The sequence below is a fragment of the Alosa sapidissima genome, chromosome 1, assembly GCF_018492685.1.
Source record: "Alosa sapidissima isolate fAloSap1 chromosome 1, fAloSap1.pri, whole genome shotgun sequence".
Lineage (NCBI taxonomy): Eukaryota > Metazoa > Chordata > Actinopteri > Clupeiformes > Clupeidae > Alosa > Alosa sapidissima.
Window position 1 is genome coordinate 29067824 of NC_055957.1, and position 16587 is coordinate 29084410.

The 16587-nt window shown below is 45.8% G+C and overlaps 1 protein-coding gene across 1 annotated transcript in view; it reads right to left on the reverse strand.

Annotated features, from left to right (window-relative positions):
* Nucleotides 1–16587, reverse strand: part of epha4b (eph receptor A4b) — a 112921-nt gene that overhangs the window by 33765 nt on the left and 62569 nt on the right. Inside the window, 4 exon segments of the mRNA XM_042099757.1 lie at nucleotides 4851–4959; nucleotides 7579–7741; nucleotides 10299–10411; nucleotides 13006–13341. Of these exon segments, the coding sequence (XP_041955691.1) occupies nucleotides 4851–4959; nucleotides 7579–7741; nucleotides 10299–10411; nucleotides 13006–13341 (721 nt within the window).

The window sequence follows — 16587 nt, forward strand, 5'->3', positions numbered from 1 at the left end:
CACACACATACACACACACACACACACACGCTTCGCTCAGGGCCAGGTCCATCACAGAGAGAGCCAGGCACTATCTAGCTACTGTGTCACTGTGTCAGCGTTTTCTGCACAGAAACGTATGGGTAGAATAAGCCAGCACAACCCCCTAGTCTTAACCAAATATTAGCTTCTTTGGGCCAGTCCTACGCCAGATCTGGGGCAAGTCTGGTGTTTGAGCTCACATCCTGGTTCCTGCTTGCAGTAATGAGAACAGACACAATAGCACTTTCTAACAGCGTGTTCTCCATGTTAAAGGGAAGAATCTGCCGACTCCTGTCTGTGTTTCTGCATTGTACATTCTAGCTCCTACTCATTAACTTTTAAGGATCACCCAAGGCCACTAACAGATGCTCTGTGCGAACAGAATGGAGAGAGAGAGAGAGAGAATGTGAGAGAGAAAGGGAGAGAGGGAGAGAGAGGGAATGAGAAACATCCGGTGATGACAAAGAGAGTTTTTCTTCTGCTTATTAGCCAGTCTGCTGACTCTCCCTGAACATTTCATCTGCGATTACACAGACATTTCAATCTTCACTGCGCTCTCATTGGGCGCAGACAAGGACACAGCTGACATTTCCGAAAGGCAGAATTGTCGTAAAGCATGGGATTCTTATTCCAGTATGAGCAAACAAAACATTCCTGACAAATTTCTTGAGGACGCAACATTCTCTTTCAAATACCATGCCTGCCTGCCTGGTGTCTGAGTCAAAAGTGTCTCGTGGAGTTTCGTAACTTTTTCCCCTCTCCCGATTCTCATCCAAGCCAGACACTGACCCACAGGAAGGGGAAAAGGCTGACAGAGCTGAAGGCTCGCACTGGCCGTCCTTGATGAGCTTAACAAAGTATCAAACCTCTGAATAGGTAGAAAAACAAAAAAGGAAAATCATTATTTTAAAACCTCGTATTAAGTCCACTCAGAGCTTTGCAAACTTTCTCTTTTTTAAAAAAGGCATAACACAAAGAGTCCAGCATGCTCCTGGCAGGCAAGGCAGTGGTGAGCAGATTGGTGAGCCCATCAAAGGCCTCACAGGACTCCGGTACTCCGGAATACCACTCATTAGCAGTGGACTGGCATATTTTAATTGCTTCACAGGGAAAAAAAGAAGGAAAGGGAAAGAATGTGGATAAGGAAAAGGATTGTGGAAAAGTGTTCGATGAGTGCGGTTGACCATCTGCTGATTTTACCGCTTGCCAATAGCGGCGCATTGTTCTACCTGCTGGACTGCCAACTCGGCCCGCCTGTGGACACCATGGACAGATTTAAACAGCATGCATACACGCCCATGATGAAGCCTGTTAGCTGGTGTAGCCGAGTTGTTTGCACAGGGGGGCTGTCTGGGTGTATTTTCGTCCTGACCACTTTTATTGCCAATAATGAACAATGGATGCTTTTAGATGGTGAGTGTAAGCACCATATATGCACAATTTATTGCCATCGCTGGTGGCTTGTTGAGTAAATAACATGATCCACTACTGCATTAATTAGACTTGCCTATCTGAGCACAATGCAGCCTTTATCTGAGCATCCATTACTCTTCTTGCACATCCGATGGGGCTTCTGCAGGGCCTACAGTGTGTCACTGTTTCTGCACCACATCACATTACAAAAGCATGTGATTTTATATTCCTTTCCTGTCCCACTAGCTAAGCATGGGAAGAAGGGTGAAGAAGTAACAACCAAACACAAATAGCTATAGGTGGAAATCTTCAGAGGAACAAGGAAGCCACAAGGGATCTCCATTTCTCTACGACTGCCAGATCACGACGCTGAGCTGAGGGACAGGTCAGCAAAGGTCAGTGGGGCCGTCCATCAGATCAGACGGGCAGCCACTGAATTATCCACCGAAAGACATGCACAAGAGAGAGAGAAAAAACACAGCCTTCAGAGAAAAAAACTTCACTTGTTCGCGAAAAACAAGATGTCAAGAAAAGTAAACTAACCTAAATTCTCCTGCTTCTATGCAGCATGTCTTTGTTCTGTGTTCTCTCTCGCTTGCTTGTGGGGAAGAGAGGCAAGGCGAGGGGGGGGGGGGAAGGTGTGGGAAAGGAAGCGAGGGCTTGGCAGGAACGTGTTCTAATCTTTTATGTAAGACAAGGTAATGCAAATCCCCATATGGTGAACGTGCCGGAGTTTTCACAGCTCAGCTCCCGAAAACTGTGCTGAACACGCAGCAGGGAGCCAGACTCACACCCTGGAGATTTAGACGTCTTGGGTACAATCAGAGAGAGAGAGGAGGAGAAGTGAGAGAGGGGAGTAGATACAGAGAGGGGCAAAAAAAGATGTTCAAATAATAGGGACAGAAAAAGGGAATACGAGGGAGGGGGTGAGAGAGATGCAGGGTGGTGGTGTGGGGGGTGGGTGAAGGGGTATGGTTTGTGAAATAAGTATATAGTAAACCAAGTGCCCGTCTGATTTGAGATTCCCTCTGATTCTTCAAAGCCAAGCCTGTGAGTAGGCTGTACTGTGGTGGAATTGTAGCTAAGAGCGCAATCTCACTATCTTCCATCCGCTCCAACTTGTTCCAGTTTCCACAACTCTCCCTCTCTCTCCCTCTTTGTCTCTCTCTCTCTCTCCATCTCTCCCTCTTTCTCTCTCTCTCTGTCTCTCTCTCTCTCTCAAGGCTGGCCTTTTTGAGCACTCTGTATGGTTCTTTCTATCATTTATTTCCTCTCATCCATCTCTTTCCAGACTTCCTCACTCAAGTACTGTCTTTGATCTACTATCACCATACAGCTATGAGTCGAAAATCCACTGAAGCATGCTCTCAAACACACACACACACAGACACACACACACACACACACACACACACACACACACACACAGATACAGACACACACACACACACACACACACACACACACACACATACAGACACACGCACACAGACGCACACAGACACACACACGCACACAAACAAACTACGCCCCCTCTCCTTTGCTCTTTGACTAGACCCCAAATCAACGTGCGTCTCACACCCTCACCCAGGCCTCTGTCTAACAGCTCGCCTTCCCACCTTTCCTATTAGGGCTGACGCAGAGGCTAAGTGAAAAACTAGCGCTGGCTAATTCATGGAGATGTATCGACGGACCTGTAAAAGCTGGTTAGCACCTAGCGTGTCTGGCACTTCTCCAGTGCACTGCTGTAATTGCCTTCCTCTGGAGATGTCAATGTGCCGCTGCGTGTCTCTCTCCCACTCGCCACTAATGAGTGCGAGGATTCGCACGTACAAGTGCGGCAGGCACCGAGCAGGACCACTGTGTGTGTGTGTACCTGTGTGTGTGTGTACGTGTGTAGTGGGCCAATCCCATTTCTCATTTCTCTATTCCTTGCCTCTCTCTGAAACAGAATGGGTGAAGATATTCCCCTGGGAAATGAGACACTACTACTATACTGTTACATGTCTTTAGAAGTTGTCGCTACAGTAGCTGATACATGGTAGATGCAGTGAGTGTTCATCATAACAAACTTCAAAGATGCCATCGGCAACCGTATGCATTAATGTCAGACGAGTGATACAAAAGCAAATTTCATGGTATGCTGTCAAGTCACGGGGTATCATGGCAATGGAACTATGTAGACATGCATAACAACTGTGCAAATTAGCATTAATGACGTGACATTATCATTTGCAAACTTAGCAGTTTTTGAAAACTTTCCTATAAAGAACAGGCCCTTAAACATATTGCCACAAGTTTGAATGTAACATAACACAATGATTGTTGTGATTTTTAAAATCCTACTAACGCCGGAATGCACTGATGATTCTCTTGGCTTGCTTATGCTGCCATGTTGCCCGTCTGCCTAGTGTATGCTGGGAAATTCCTCATGCCCCTCCGTGTGATTCTGAAAAATCTTCATTTGAGGGGCTATGTGTACCCACTACCACCACTCCTCCACCCAAAAGAGAAGGTCAGGATAACCCTAAGGGGAAGGCTAAGGGGTAGAAATGGAATTTGGATTTTGGACTAAAAGAAACTGACAAGTCAATAGCAATATTCACAACGCTGCTATACTGGCTGCAGGATGTTTGAGGACATTCTGTACGCATTCATCCCTTGCGTTACAACAATGCATTTTGTGTGTGTGTGTGTGTGTGTGTGTGTGTGTGTGTGTGTGTGTGTGTGTGTGTGTGCAGGCTTCACGTGTGGGTGCGTGCATGCGTCAAATGTGTGTGCTTGACTGCCTGATTAGATCCCAGGCAGGTCAATACTGAACAGGGCACTCAGGCTGATAGGCAATCACCTCTGGTCAATACTAATGGTTTTAGAGACTACAATACAGCTCCTGGCCATTTCATTCCCAGTGAGGGCACATAATACAAACATCATTTTACAGCCACAGCAAACAAGGCTGGTGTTCCCCCCATAGAGAAAAAAGCACATAAACACTGACATACCTGGAGCCCTGGACATGTTTAAATGCTGTCAAGTCTGTCATCATGTCACCATAGGCCACAACTGGACTCGTCCTTTAGAGCTCTGGGCTCATGGACGTACATCAGGACATTCTACAGTTCACATGTTTTTGAGCTGAGAGATGTGCTGTGCACATTGCCAACATGTAGCTCTTTACAAGGCAATGCCGCACAGACAAACTTTTGTTATAAAAGCCAGATACTTCTCATTCTTACTTTTATGTTTTCTTTTAGTGAAGTTCTATTGGACATATAATTGAGCTTTGCAAGGTCCCAACAGGCAAAATCTCAGATAATTGGGAAGAAAGAGAAAGAAAGCAAGAAGGGAAGAAAGAACGGAGGAAAACAAAAAATGAAATACACATTTAAGAGAATATTTCTAGGAGCGAGCTTCACCTCCCACTCACGACAAAACAGGCCACCAGGAAGATGAGCAGCACGATCCCCCCAGCGATAGACACGGCCAGGATGGTGGACTGGTTAGGGTCTCCTATGGCCAGCATGTCTGCATGTGGAGAGAAAAAGGTTTTGAATAAAACAAATAACTTTATAATAATCATTTATATTCATTTTAATGTCATTTTGGCATTTGTCATTTAGTCATTTTGTGTGTTTGTATGTGTGTGTTTGTATGTGTGTGTGTGTCTGTGTGTGTGTGTGTGTGTGTGTGTGTGTGTGTGTGTGTGTGTGTGTGTGTGTGTGTGTGTGTGTGTGTGTGTGTGTATGTGTTTTCTTTTACATTTCTTGTCATGATGTACTTGCCATTCCTAATACACATGTAATTTCTGGCTTTGGCAGCTTTGTATGTACTGCATGCCAATGTTAGTAAAAATGAATTGAGTATGAGTACGAGAGCAATTGATAGATAGAGAGAGAGATGACATTAAAGGCAAAAGAGTGCTTTAACATTCAACTTAAATGCCAAGTCGTCCTGCTTCTCTCATCCTGCCCTTAAACAGCTATGTTAACATTCTAAATAAGAGGCTCAACCTGAGCCATTTCCCTCAGTGCTATGGATTTTACGCCGCCTCCCTCAATCGAGTGATTACTCAAAACAAATGCATCATTTATCAAACGCATGAGTCGTGCATGAGTAGCTGGTCTTCTCAGGGAAAATGAATATCCCTGGGAACATGAATCGATCGAAAATTACATTCCCCTCCCGAGCCACGTGCAAGAAGACGGACAATGAACTGCAAAGTAGCACTGGAGAAATAAACACAGTCCATCTGCATGTCATTGTGAATCACAGAAACAGACTTCCTTGCGCAGGTTTGTTCTGTTAACATAACCACAATGTCATGTGCACTGGGAAATGGAATCTAAATTTGGTTGGCAGACTGGGCAGACTGGGCAGACTGTGGAGACTGTGGAGACTGTGGAGACTGTGGAGACTGTGGAGACTGTGGAGACATATTGCAGCCTGTATTTTTTCTGTCATTGTTAATGTCAGTTTTTTTTTGTGTACTTTAATAGTATTCTGAACTATTCGTACACATGACAATGCATTCATTAATATGCAAGAACACTGCTTTATGCTGGTGTTAAATGACCCTTATTTGCACATGGCATGGTGCCACCAGGATTGAGGTATTAAGATGAGCGCAGTAAGCACTGCAAGGTGTGGCTGACACAGGGTCGCATCATGCCGTAGTGTAGTATTACAGTATAACAAGAGCTGCAAGCACAGCTAGGGGAGGCTGACAGGGTCATGGCATCCAGGCCTGACGTGTAGATGCCAGAGTCACTGCACAAGACCACACATGCTTATGTGACAAAGACTCACAGTCAGAAAAGTGCTCACTAACACTAGATGGTAAGATGTGCATTGAAAACAATGCTAACAAAGCTACATCAATAAGCTTACATTCAAAGGCCAGCTCCTAACTTCAGGTCTTGGTACATGCAGATGAAGATTTTCAACCTACATCATGTCCAGTCTTTATAAGGGTCGGTCGGGTTGAGAATTTTCAAACCCCATCAACCCCATCATCCTTGCCAACTGACTACATATAGTTAATTTACTCTGCTGTTCACGTGGCTGTGTCAAAACGTTGCGTTAAAATAACACTATGATATATACAATTGACTAAGCACAACTATGCAGGGTTAAAACAACTGGCAAAGTGTAATTAAAATGATTGATTTAGGGGCATGGGCAAAGTCTGGGGCCATTGAGCTGGGTGACGTGGTGGGACGGGGCTCTGTCACGGGTCAGTGGGCTGTGACCAACTCTCAGCTAGTCAGACAAATGCCCTGCACACACTCTCTCTCTCTCTCTCTCTCTCTCTCTCTCTCTCTTTCTCTCTCTCTCTCTCTCTCTCACACACACCTCACACACCTCACTCACCCATGCCTGTTGTTTACTGTACCCCAAAATATTTTTAAGTAGCTTAGTGGAAAAACAAGAAAGAAAGAAAGAAAGAAAGACAGACAGAAAAAAAGAAAGAAAGAAAGAAAGACAGAAAGAAAGAAAGAAGAGAAAGAAAGACAGATCGAGTGTGAGGAGTAGCTGTCAGACAAAGGCCCTTCTGTCTTTGGAGGCGTTTAATGATGTATCAGGGCCTCTGGGGGAAGAAAGCTCAGTAAATAAGACACACTCCAGTTCCCCACATGAAACGCCTCGAAAATTAGCCAGTCCCAGAACAACTGCTCAATAAGAAAGAGAAGGGTGTGTGTGTGTGTGTGTGTGTGTGTGTGTGTGTGTGTGTGTGTGTGTGTCTGTCGGTTGGGGGGAGTTGGCAAGGAACCATGGGCAAAACTAAGGACTGAGACGACTGAAATGATACAGAGAGAGAGAGAGAGAGAGAGAGAGAGAGAGAGGTTGGAGAAAGGATGCCCAACTGTGCTGTGTGTTGGCTTAACAATAAGGAACATAACCTTAACCAAGGTCTGCTCACTGGGAAGTCTGTTTGTGTGTTTGTGTGTGGGTGGATGTGTGAGTGTGTGGGGAATGCAGGCAGATACAGTATGGAGATGAACAACGGTGAGGACATGCAGACACTGGATGAATAGGGAGAGGATGGAGACAGAGATGAGCACACAGAGATATCAGACAGCTCTTGTGCTCTGTGAGTGCGCGCGTGTGTGTGTGTGTGTGTGTGTGTGTGTGTGTAGGTCTTACCCTCATGGCTAGTCTCCAGCTCGATCTCTCCCCCGTAGTTGCCGTAGCCTCCGTCAGTGCGCGCCCTTACCCTGAACACGTAGGTGGTGCCCGGCTTCAGGCCCTCCACCGTCATCATGTTGAACTTGGTCTTCAGAACCGTGTAGTTCTGGTCACGTTGGTTCTATGGAGCAGAAAGAGGCACACACTGTCATCCATGATCACTTACACATGCATGCAGACACACATGCACGCACACACACACACACACATACACACACACACACATACACACACACACACACACACACACACACACACACACACACACACACATGCACACACACACACACACACGCACACACACACAAACTGTCTCTGTCTTTTCTTCTCCTTTCTATTGTTATTCTAGCAGTGTAATCAGTGTAGGTTGATGTATAGGTTCTTTGCATTGCCAGTTCAGGGTGACAAACAGAGAAAGATAGAAAGAGAGAGAAAAAGACTAAGATAAAGGAACGCATTTCAAGATAGAGACAAGAGGAGAGAGATGGAGGGAAGAGGATAGGACACAGAGAACGAGGTAAAGAAAGACAGAGAGAGAGAGCAAGAGAGAGAGTGTGTGTGAGAGAGAGAGGCAGATCACTCCTGCAGTTTGCCTTCATATTTAATAAACAACTCATTACATTCTTATGCCCTGCGGTCTGCAGCATTCCACATTGTCTCTGTCAACAAACACACACATTCACAATGCACGCAAATAAAATGTGTGTGTGTGTGTGTGTGTGTGTGTGCATGCATGTGTCTGTGTGTGTGTGTGTGTGTGTGTGTGTGTGTGTGTGTGTGTGTGTGCGTATGCGTGTGTCTGTGTGTGTGTGTGTGTGTGTGTGTGTGTGTGTGTGTGTATTGTTTATATGTGTGTGAGTGTTTATCTGCATGTCTGTGGTGGATTGGGAGCTCTCCCCACAGCTGTCAGGCAGAAGACAGTGTGGTGATAATAATAATAATAAAACAAAGTTGGCAGAGAATCAGACAGAGAGAGAGAGAGAGAGAGAGAGAGAGAGAGAGAGAGAGAGAGTAGATGTTGGTAAAAAGAAGAGAGTAGAGTGGAGGAGTGGAGAGGAGCATAGAGGGGGCGAGGGGAGTGACTGTGAGTGAGCTGTGAGTTCGGAGTGCATTTCTCTGCTGAATCACAGTCACAGGCCATTGTGGCATCTCCATGTGTCACTTTACAGTGGAAGCCATCTAAGGTGTTAAGTGGTCCTAACTATGCCATAGCCAAAGTGAAGCATGCAGAGAAAAGTACTTTAATTACATTCCATTTATGCTTTTGCTATATCACTGCTGAGTCCCTTGTTCATGCTGTCAAAAGGAATGTGTGCTTGAGGTTAAGGGTGTGTGTGTGTGTGTGTGTGTGTGTGTGTGTGTGTGTGTGTGTCTATGTGCATGTGTGTGTGTGTGTGTGTGTGTGTGTGTGTGTGTGTGTGTGTGTGTGTGTGTGTGTGTGTGTGTGTGTGTGTGTATGCTGGTTGCTAGGCTTCTGGGAGACAGGGCTGTTGCGTTGTGGAGACAGGGCTGTTGCACCGTGAAGAGGTTGAGAATCAAGTACTACAGAGCATGTGTGCGTGTGTGTGTGCGTGTGTGTGTGTGTGTGTGTGTGTGTGTGTGTGTGTGTGTATGTGTTTGAGGGAAGGGGAGTTGTGTGTGTATGAACTACAGGTGGCGTAATCGTGCTGAGCGTTCGGAAAGCCTATGACATCATGGCTGGCCTCCATCCTACTGATAATTAAAGAAACATGAAGGGAGTGTGCTGGGGGCACACACACACACACACACACACACACACACACACACACACACACACACAGAGAGAGAGAGACACACACACACACACACACACACACACACACTGATTGCTTTAACTCCCAGAGGCCCTGTCAGGGCTTCAGGCCGCAGCTACACACATTCCTGTGCTGGCTGACCGCGAGTAATCACCGCAGAGCTTAATAGGGGTCAGAGAGACGTGCATGTAATCTCAGAGAGGAATGCTTGTTAGAGCAAGAGAGAAAGAGAGAGGGATGAAGAGAGAGAGAAGAAGAGAAAAAGAGCGTGGACATTTGACAATATATGAATTTATCTATCATGAAGGTTACAATTTTATTCCGTGTAATATATGTTTAAAGTTTTAGCAATAGCATGGTTGCTAGAACGAGATAGAGAGAAAGAGAGAGTAGAGTACAACGGGAGAGAAAGAGGGAGTAGAGTACAAAGGGAGAGGGAGAACAGGGAAAGATGAAGAGAAGGAGAGATATATTTATTTTTATTATTTCTATAATAAAATAATAGAAATAATATATTTCTAATGCCAGCCCCGTCCACAAAGCCCAGTTGAATTTGAATCTGAGCGCAAAGACAGAGTTTAGATGGAGAGGAGAGAGGGGAATGGCAGTGTATTCTCTGTACAGGTCTTGATATATATCACTCTGCTGTTCTTAACACTGCACCCAAGCAGAGGCACGTAGAGCACACGACACGGCAAGAACGAAGAGAAAAGGAGGAGGGGAACCATTTTGATGGAAGGGGAAGAGGACAGGGAGGAGGAGACGAGAGAGAGAGAGAGAGAGAGAGAGAGAGAGAGAGAGAGAGAGAGAGAGAGAGAGGCTAGAAGAACAACAGCAGCAGAGAGAGAAAAGGAGATGAGTGGAGGAGGGGATGAGAGGAGAGGAGAGAAAAGGATGACTTGCCTTCTCGTAGTAGATGACTTCATACTCCACGATGGCTCCATTGGTCCTGTCTGGGCCCTGCCAGGCCAGCGTGATGCTGTCCTTGCTCTTCCTCTCCTTCAGAATCACACTCACTGCACAAAAAGAGAGAGGGAGAGGGAAAGAGAGGGAGGTTAAGCGAGAGAGGGAGTGTTAACACTTTGTTTACTGTAATTGTTAAGCTTTGGCAGTACACACAAAATGTCATCTTTATAAACAGCAGCTTTTACGTACAGCTTCTATAGCACTTTGCAATTCTGCAATACACTTATTCCAAAACACTACACACAGCTTCTTACATTCTCTTGAAATCATTCTATTCAAAATGCAAAATACCCCAAACACCCTGAAAAAGAACCCCACACACACACACTTGAAAATACTTAGTTATAGAGTTAAGTTAATTTTGAAATAGTGTCACTTTAAAGTGGGATGTTTTTAAGTCTCACTATCTTACATAATTTATTCTAAATAACTGCACACCTGCAATTATTTCACACCTGAGGCTTAAAGACCCTCATGACAAATATGTCCTTCCTTCCTTCTTTCTCTCTCTCTCTTTATCTATCTCACTCTTTCTCTCTGTACAGCATGACCTTTAATCAATTACAGACACTTGAGTCATTTTAACACAGTTAACACCTCCCACTTCATACACCTGTGCTGTTTCTATGAGTGTGAGCATGAGTGTGTTTGTATCTGTGCCAGAGTGTGTGTGTGCGTGTGTGTGTGTGTATGTGCACGCGTGTGCATGCTTACGTGTGTGTGTGTGTGTGTGTGTGTCTGTGTGTGTGTGTGTCTGTGTGTGTGCTTGCGTCTGTGTGGGCATGTGTTTGTGTTCCTTTCTTTTCAGAAACCTCCCACCTCCTACTTCATACACTTGTGCTGTAAGAGTTTCTATGAGTGTGAGCATGAGTGCGTTTGTGTCTGTGCCAGAGTGTGTGTGTGTGCGTGTATGTATGTGTGTGTGTGTATGTGTACGCGTGTGCATGCTTACGTGTGTGTGTGTGTGTGTGTGTGTGTGTGTGTGTGTGTGTGTGTGTGTGTGTGTGTGTCTGTGTGTGTGTGTGTGTGTGTGTGTGTGTGTGAGTGCGTGCGCATGATTATGTGTGTGTGTGTGTGTGCTTGCGTCTGTGTGGGCATGTGGTTGTGTTCCTTTCTTTTCAGTCTCATCCTCTGTGAATGCACTAAACGCCTCTCTATATCAAACACTTTCTGTTTCTCTCTCTCTCTCTCTCTCTCTCTCTCACACACACACACACACACACACACACACACACACACACACACACACACACTCACACACACACACACACACACACACACATACTGTACACACACACACTTTCATTAGATCTGGGTAAAGAGTCAAAAGCACATTTACAGCACCAACATACTACTCATACATTACTGCTATGGGAAGCAAAAATGTCAAACAATGGCAGAGCAATAACAATATACGTGCTAGAAATGAAACAAATCAAACACAAACAAAAGTGTATACGGTGCCTGGATATATATTGTTGATGTCAGCATATAATAGTGTGTGTGTGTGTGTGAGTGTGTGTGTGTGTGTGTGTGTGTGTGTGTGTGTGTGTGTGTGTGTGTGTGTGTGTGTGTGTGTGTCAGAGAGTATATTAAACAGTACCATGCGTGTGTTAAGTGCACAGTTGACCGAGGGGTGACATGTTTAAAAAGCTCTGTACATGTTAATGCATACCCCTGCCTCAGAGGAGCCAGCTCTGACTCATGCATCTTTAAAGAGCAGGCTGCAGCCATGCACAGCAGCGCAAGAGAACATGCTGCTGTTATGCCCCCTCCGTCTCTCTGTCGACATCCCTCTTTTAAATGCATGCACGCACACACACACACACACACACACACACACACACACACACACACACACACACACACACACACACACACACACTAATCACTCATCACTCATCACTCATCACTCATCACTAATGTCCACAGACATCATACCTGATTAATACCTATTATTACCTGATTAATACCTATTATTAAAAATAATACCTGATTTTTGTATGCTCTGACCCCCTGAATTTGTTGTATTTGTTGGAAAAACATCATTTGCAAAGTTTTATGAGTTTTGGAGAATATTTAAAGGTACCTCAATTGACTTAAAGTTAGCTAATAAAAGTCCATGGCATTTTCATGGGCAACATCAAACATTTCATTATAGTCTGAGGAAGACATGTTTTCTTTCTTCTGTTGTGTTTCTGACCTTTCGGCGTTCTTTTTGAAATCCGTCCAATCTGTGAACAGTTTTTCAACCTTCTTTATTATATCTTGCTTGTGGCGCAGAGGAATTCTAGGAACTTCTCATCCCAGAATTCCCCCACTGTTCTAATAGCAGCTAACTTAACTGTTTCCTTCTGCTGCAAATGAAAATGGAGGAAGTAGCTAAGGACCTGTGTTTAGAAGGCAGCTTTGCTCCTGTAATATTATCCTGAGTAGTTATCAAATACAACTCTTTTCTATTTGTTGCCATCTCACACAGGAATGACCACTGAACACTCGGTGAACAGTTGTCTGAGTCGGTGTGCAACACATGCACAACACATGCACACACACACACACACACACACACACACACACACACACACACACACACACACACACACAGACACAAACACATCCTGACAACCTCCTCTGCTGCACGTACCAGTCTGACTGGTGGTGATGTTGACTGAGACCTGCTGGCGGGGGCTGGGGCTGAGGTCCGACACGCCGTTGACCGCCTCAATGCTGAACGTGTAGTTGGTGTGCGGCAGCAGGTCAGTCACCTGCACCTTGGCCGTCAACAGGCCGAACTGCCGCGGTGCAAAGTGGAGTCCACCGCCACACGGGCTGCACTTCTTGCCATCAGATGAGCACTTCCTGCAGTGGATGTTGTAGGCCACGTCGCCACGGCCGCCAGTCTCCCGCGGCGGGCTCCACTCCAGGGTGACAGAGGTGTCGTTGATGGTGGAGATGGGGTGCTCAGGGGCCGAGGGGGGCTCTGGGATGGAGAGAGAGAGAGAGAGAGAGAGAGAGAAAGAGAGAGAGACAGGGAGAGAGAGAGATGTCAAAGCTCACAGATGTAAACATACTGTAGGTCCTTTATTAGAACAATGGTCATACACACTCACAAACAGTGTTTTCATAAACAGTGTTTCTCAAACTTTTTCAGACCAAGGACCACTTAACCAATAAAAAAACTTCACGGACCATCTATCTAAAAAAAACAAACAGTAGACCTACTTCAACAGTATATTACACAGTAGGTATAGTATAAGTATATATACTCTTTTGATCCCGTGAGGGAAATTTGGTCTGTGCATTTATCCCAATCCGTGAATTAGTGAAACACACTCAGCACACAGTGAGGTGAAGCACACACTAATCCCGGCGCAGTGAGCTGCCTACTACAACAGCGGCGCTCGGGGAGCAGTGAGGGGTGAGGTGCCTTGCTCAAGGGCACTTCAGCCATTCCTACTGGTCGGGGTTTGAACCGGCAACCCTCCGTTTACAAGTCCGAAGAGCTAACCAGTAGGCCACAGCTGCTTCAAGCATGTTAAAAATGATGCATACCTATGACGGAAGAACTGGTAACTTCAGCCTGACCATGAATGATTTTAAATCGAAAGCATGAAGGCTTTTCTATGCCATTAAAAAAATATTCAATTTGACATACAAATTAGAATCTGGCTCAAAATATTCCACCAATTGCATTATATGACAGTGACGTGTGGGGTCTGCTTATCATGTACAGTGGTTTTGAAAAATCGGACCAACAACCAGATAAAAACATAAAAACCTCTGCACGCAGGAATCTTTCCTAAATTCAAAATAATCTGAAAAGTTTGAGGACATTAAAATTGTTAGAATATTACTAGGCGAGGATCAGAGAGACAGAGAGAAAGAGAGAGGGCTGTAGGGGTTTACAGGCAGCTGGAACACTGCATGCTTAGCTTCGGTTCAGCGTACTGCGTCTGTATAGCGTGTGTGTGTGTGTGTGTCTATGTGTGTGTGTGTGTGTTTGTGTAGAGTGCCCCATACACACTCACACTCACTTGCCAGCAGGCAGGCTGTTGGTATGCAAGGCTGCAGGTGGAGGCACACAGGGGGCTTTGTGATGAGGGAGCGGGGCGCTGGCTGAACCCGCTGCTCCGGTACCGTGGTTCTGTGGGGAGAACCGGTACCAACTGGGCCAGCAGTGTGGGGAACTCTGTTTAATGAAGTGCCAATGCTCACAGCCTCCAGTACCACAAGAGTTCCTACTGTGCACCCTCCATCTCTCCCTTCACTCTTTTTCTCATGTATTCCCCCCATCTCCATCGCTGCTGGAGTATCTGCAGTGCCCTCTCTCTTGTCTCTCTCTCTCTCTCTCATTCTTACTTGCTCTTGGCTTCACTTACTCTCCCCATCTCTCTATCTCACTCTGTATCTCTCACTTTCTTTCTCTCTCTTTATGCTGTTCTCTGTGTCTCTTCTTGCATTTCTCCTTCTGTGTGCCTTTTTCTCAAGCCCATAGAGCTGGGGCCAGAGTTAATGGAACTATGAATCAGACCAACAGCAAATAAGCTTTCTTGCTGCTGAATGATTCTATTTCTGTTCATTAGATTGTAACAAAAATGTTCAGTATGTCACACATGTGTGTGTGTGTGTGTGTGTGTGTGTGTGTGTGAGTGTGTGTGTGTGTGTATGTGTGTGTGTGTCTATGCGTGCAGTCAGATGCACATCCTTGAATGTATTTTCAGAGAAACCTGTGTGTGCATTCTTTGACAAGCATTATCGATCAGAGCAGCTCAGCCACCCACCCCGCCCCCACATCCCCCTGTTGATGAAAAGCCTGTGCACAGGGCTCTGCTGAACAGATGAGATTGGAGGAGATTGTAGACGAGGGTGAATGAAACAGAAGGATGGGCCACACAGGTACGGATGGAGGAGGAGAGAGAGATGGATAAAGAGGTAGAGAGAGAATGAGAGACAGAAAAGGAGAGAGATGGGGAAAGACAGATATAGAGAGAGAGAGGGGGAGAGAGAGAGAGAGAGAGAGAGAGAGCGAGAGGACAAAAGCAGGAGAGGCAAGGGAGAGATAGACAGCGAGGCTGATAGGCGGGGGATTTAAACAGCTGACAGTGATGACATTTCATCAGATGTGGGCCCCCTTGGAAGAATGAAGAGCATTCCCCTGGGACCCGCCCGACAGCCAGGCCCATCTCTCCTCAGCCCCAGCCCAGGGTAGGCTGCCCTTTCTGGGGGAGCGGAGGAGAGCAGCTCACAGGGCCTGGCTGGGTAATTACTCCAGTCTGGAGCATACATCTGATGACAGGCTGAGATGTATGACGATACGCAGCCTCTTTCCTCTCATTCTCTCCTTCGCTCTCCTGCTCTCCTTCACTGCTTCAATGGCATACGTGTGTGTGTGTGTGTGTGTGTGTGTGTGTGTGTGTGTGTGTGTGTGTGTGTGTGTGTGTGTGTGTGTGTGTGTGTGTGTGTGTGTTTGAGTGAGTGCCCTGATCTCCTTGGTGGCCATTTTATTCTGCTGTCTTTGTCCATCATTTTCTTTTTCTATGTCCTCTGTATTCCTCTTCTTTTTCAGCTTTCCCAGCTTTCCCCTCTCATCATCTCTCTCTCTCTCTCTCTCTCTCTGTCTCTCTCTCTCTCTCTCTCTCTCTCTCTGTCACTTCTCTTCTACTTCTCTCTCTATCAGAGTTAGACAGTTAGTCAGCCAGAGAGGATAATTTTGGGAGCTCATCACACCTGGCATGCACCTGGCATGCAACTTGTAGCCGTGGCGATGAGGGAATGCTCCAATACACCTGCACACTTTATTAAAGTAATAGCTCACATTTACCTGGGACTCACCGCAGTGATACAACTGGCTTATTGGATTATAACTGTCTGCCTGACCAACACTGTGTGCATATGTGTGTGTGTGTGTGTGTGTGTGTGTGTGTGTGTGTGTGTGTGTGTGTGTGTGTGTGCGCGTGTGTGTGCTGGTGAATGGGAGTCAGCAGTCCTGTGTGTATTTGCCTACAGTCATGTGTCTGCATGCTTGAGTATTTCTCTCTCTGTATTTGTGTGTGTGTGTGTGTGTGTGTGTGTGTGTGTGTGTGTGTGTGTGTGTGTGTGTGTGTGTGTGTGTGTGTGTGTGTGTGTGTGTGTGTGTGTGTGTGTGTGAATGACACATAACCCTGAGTGCAAAGCAGCATTTATGAGTATGTTTATGAGATTAGGATTATTTGCATACGTGTGTGTG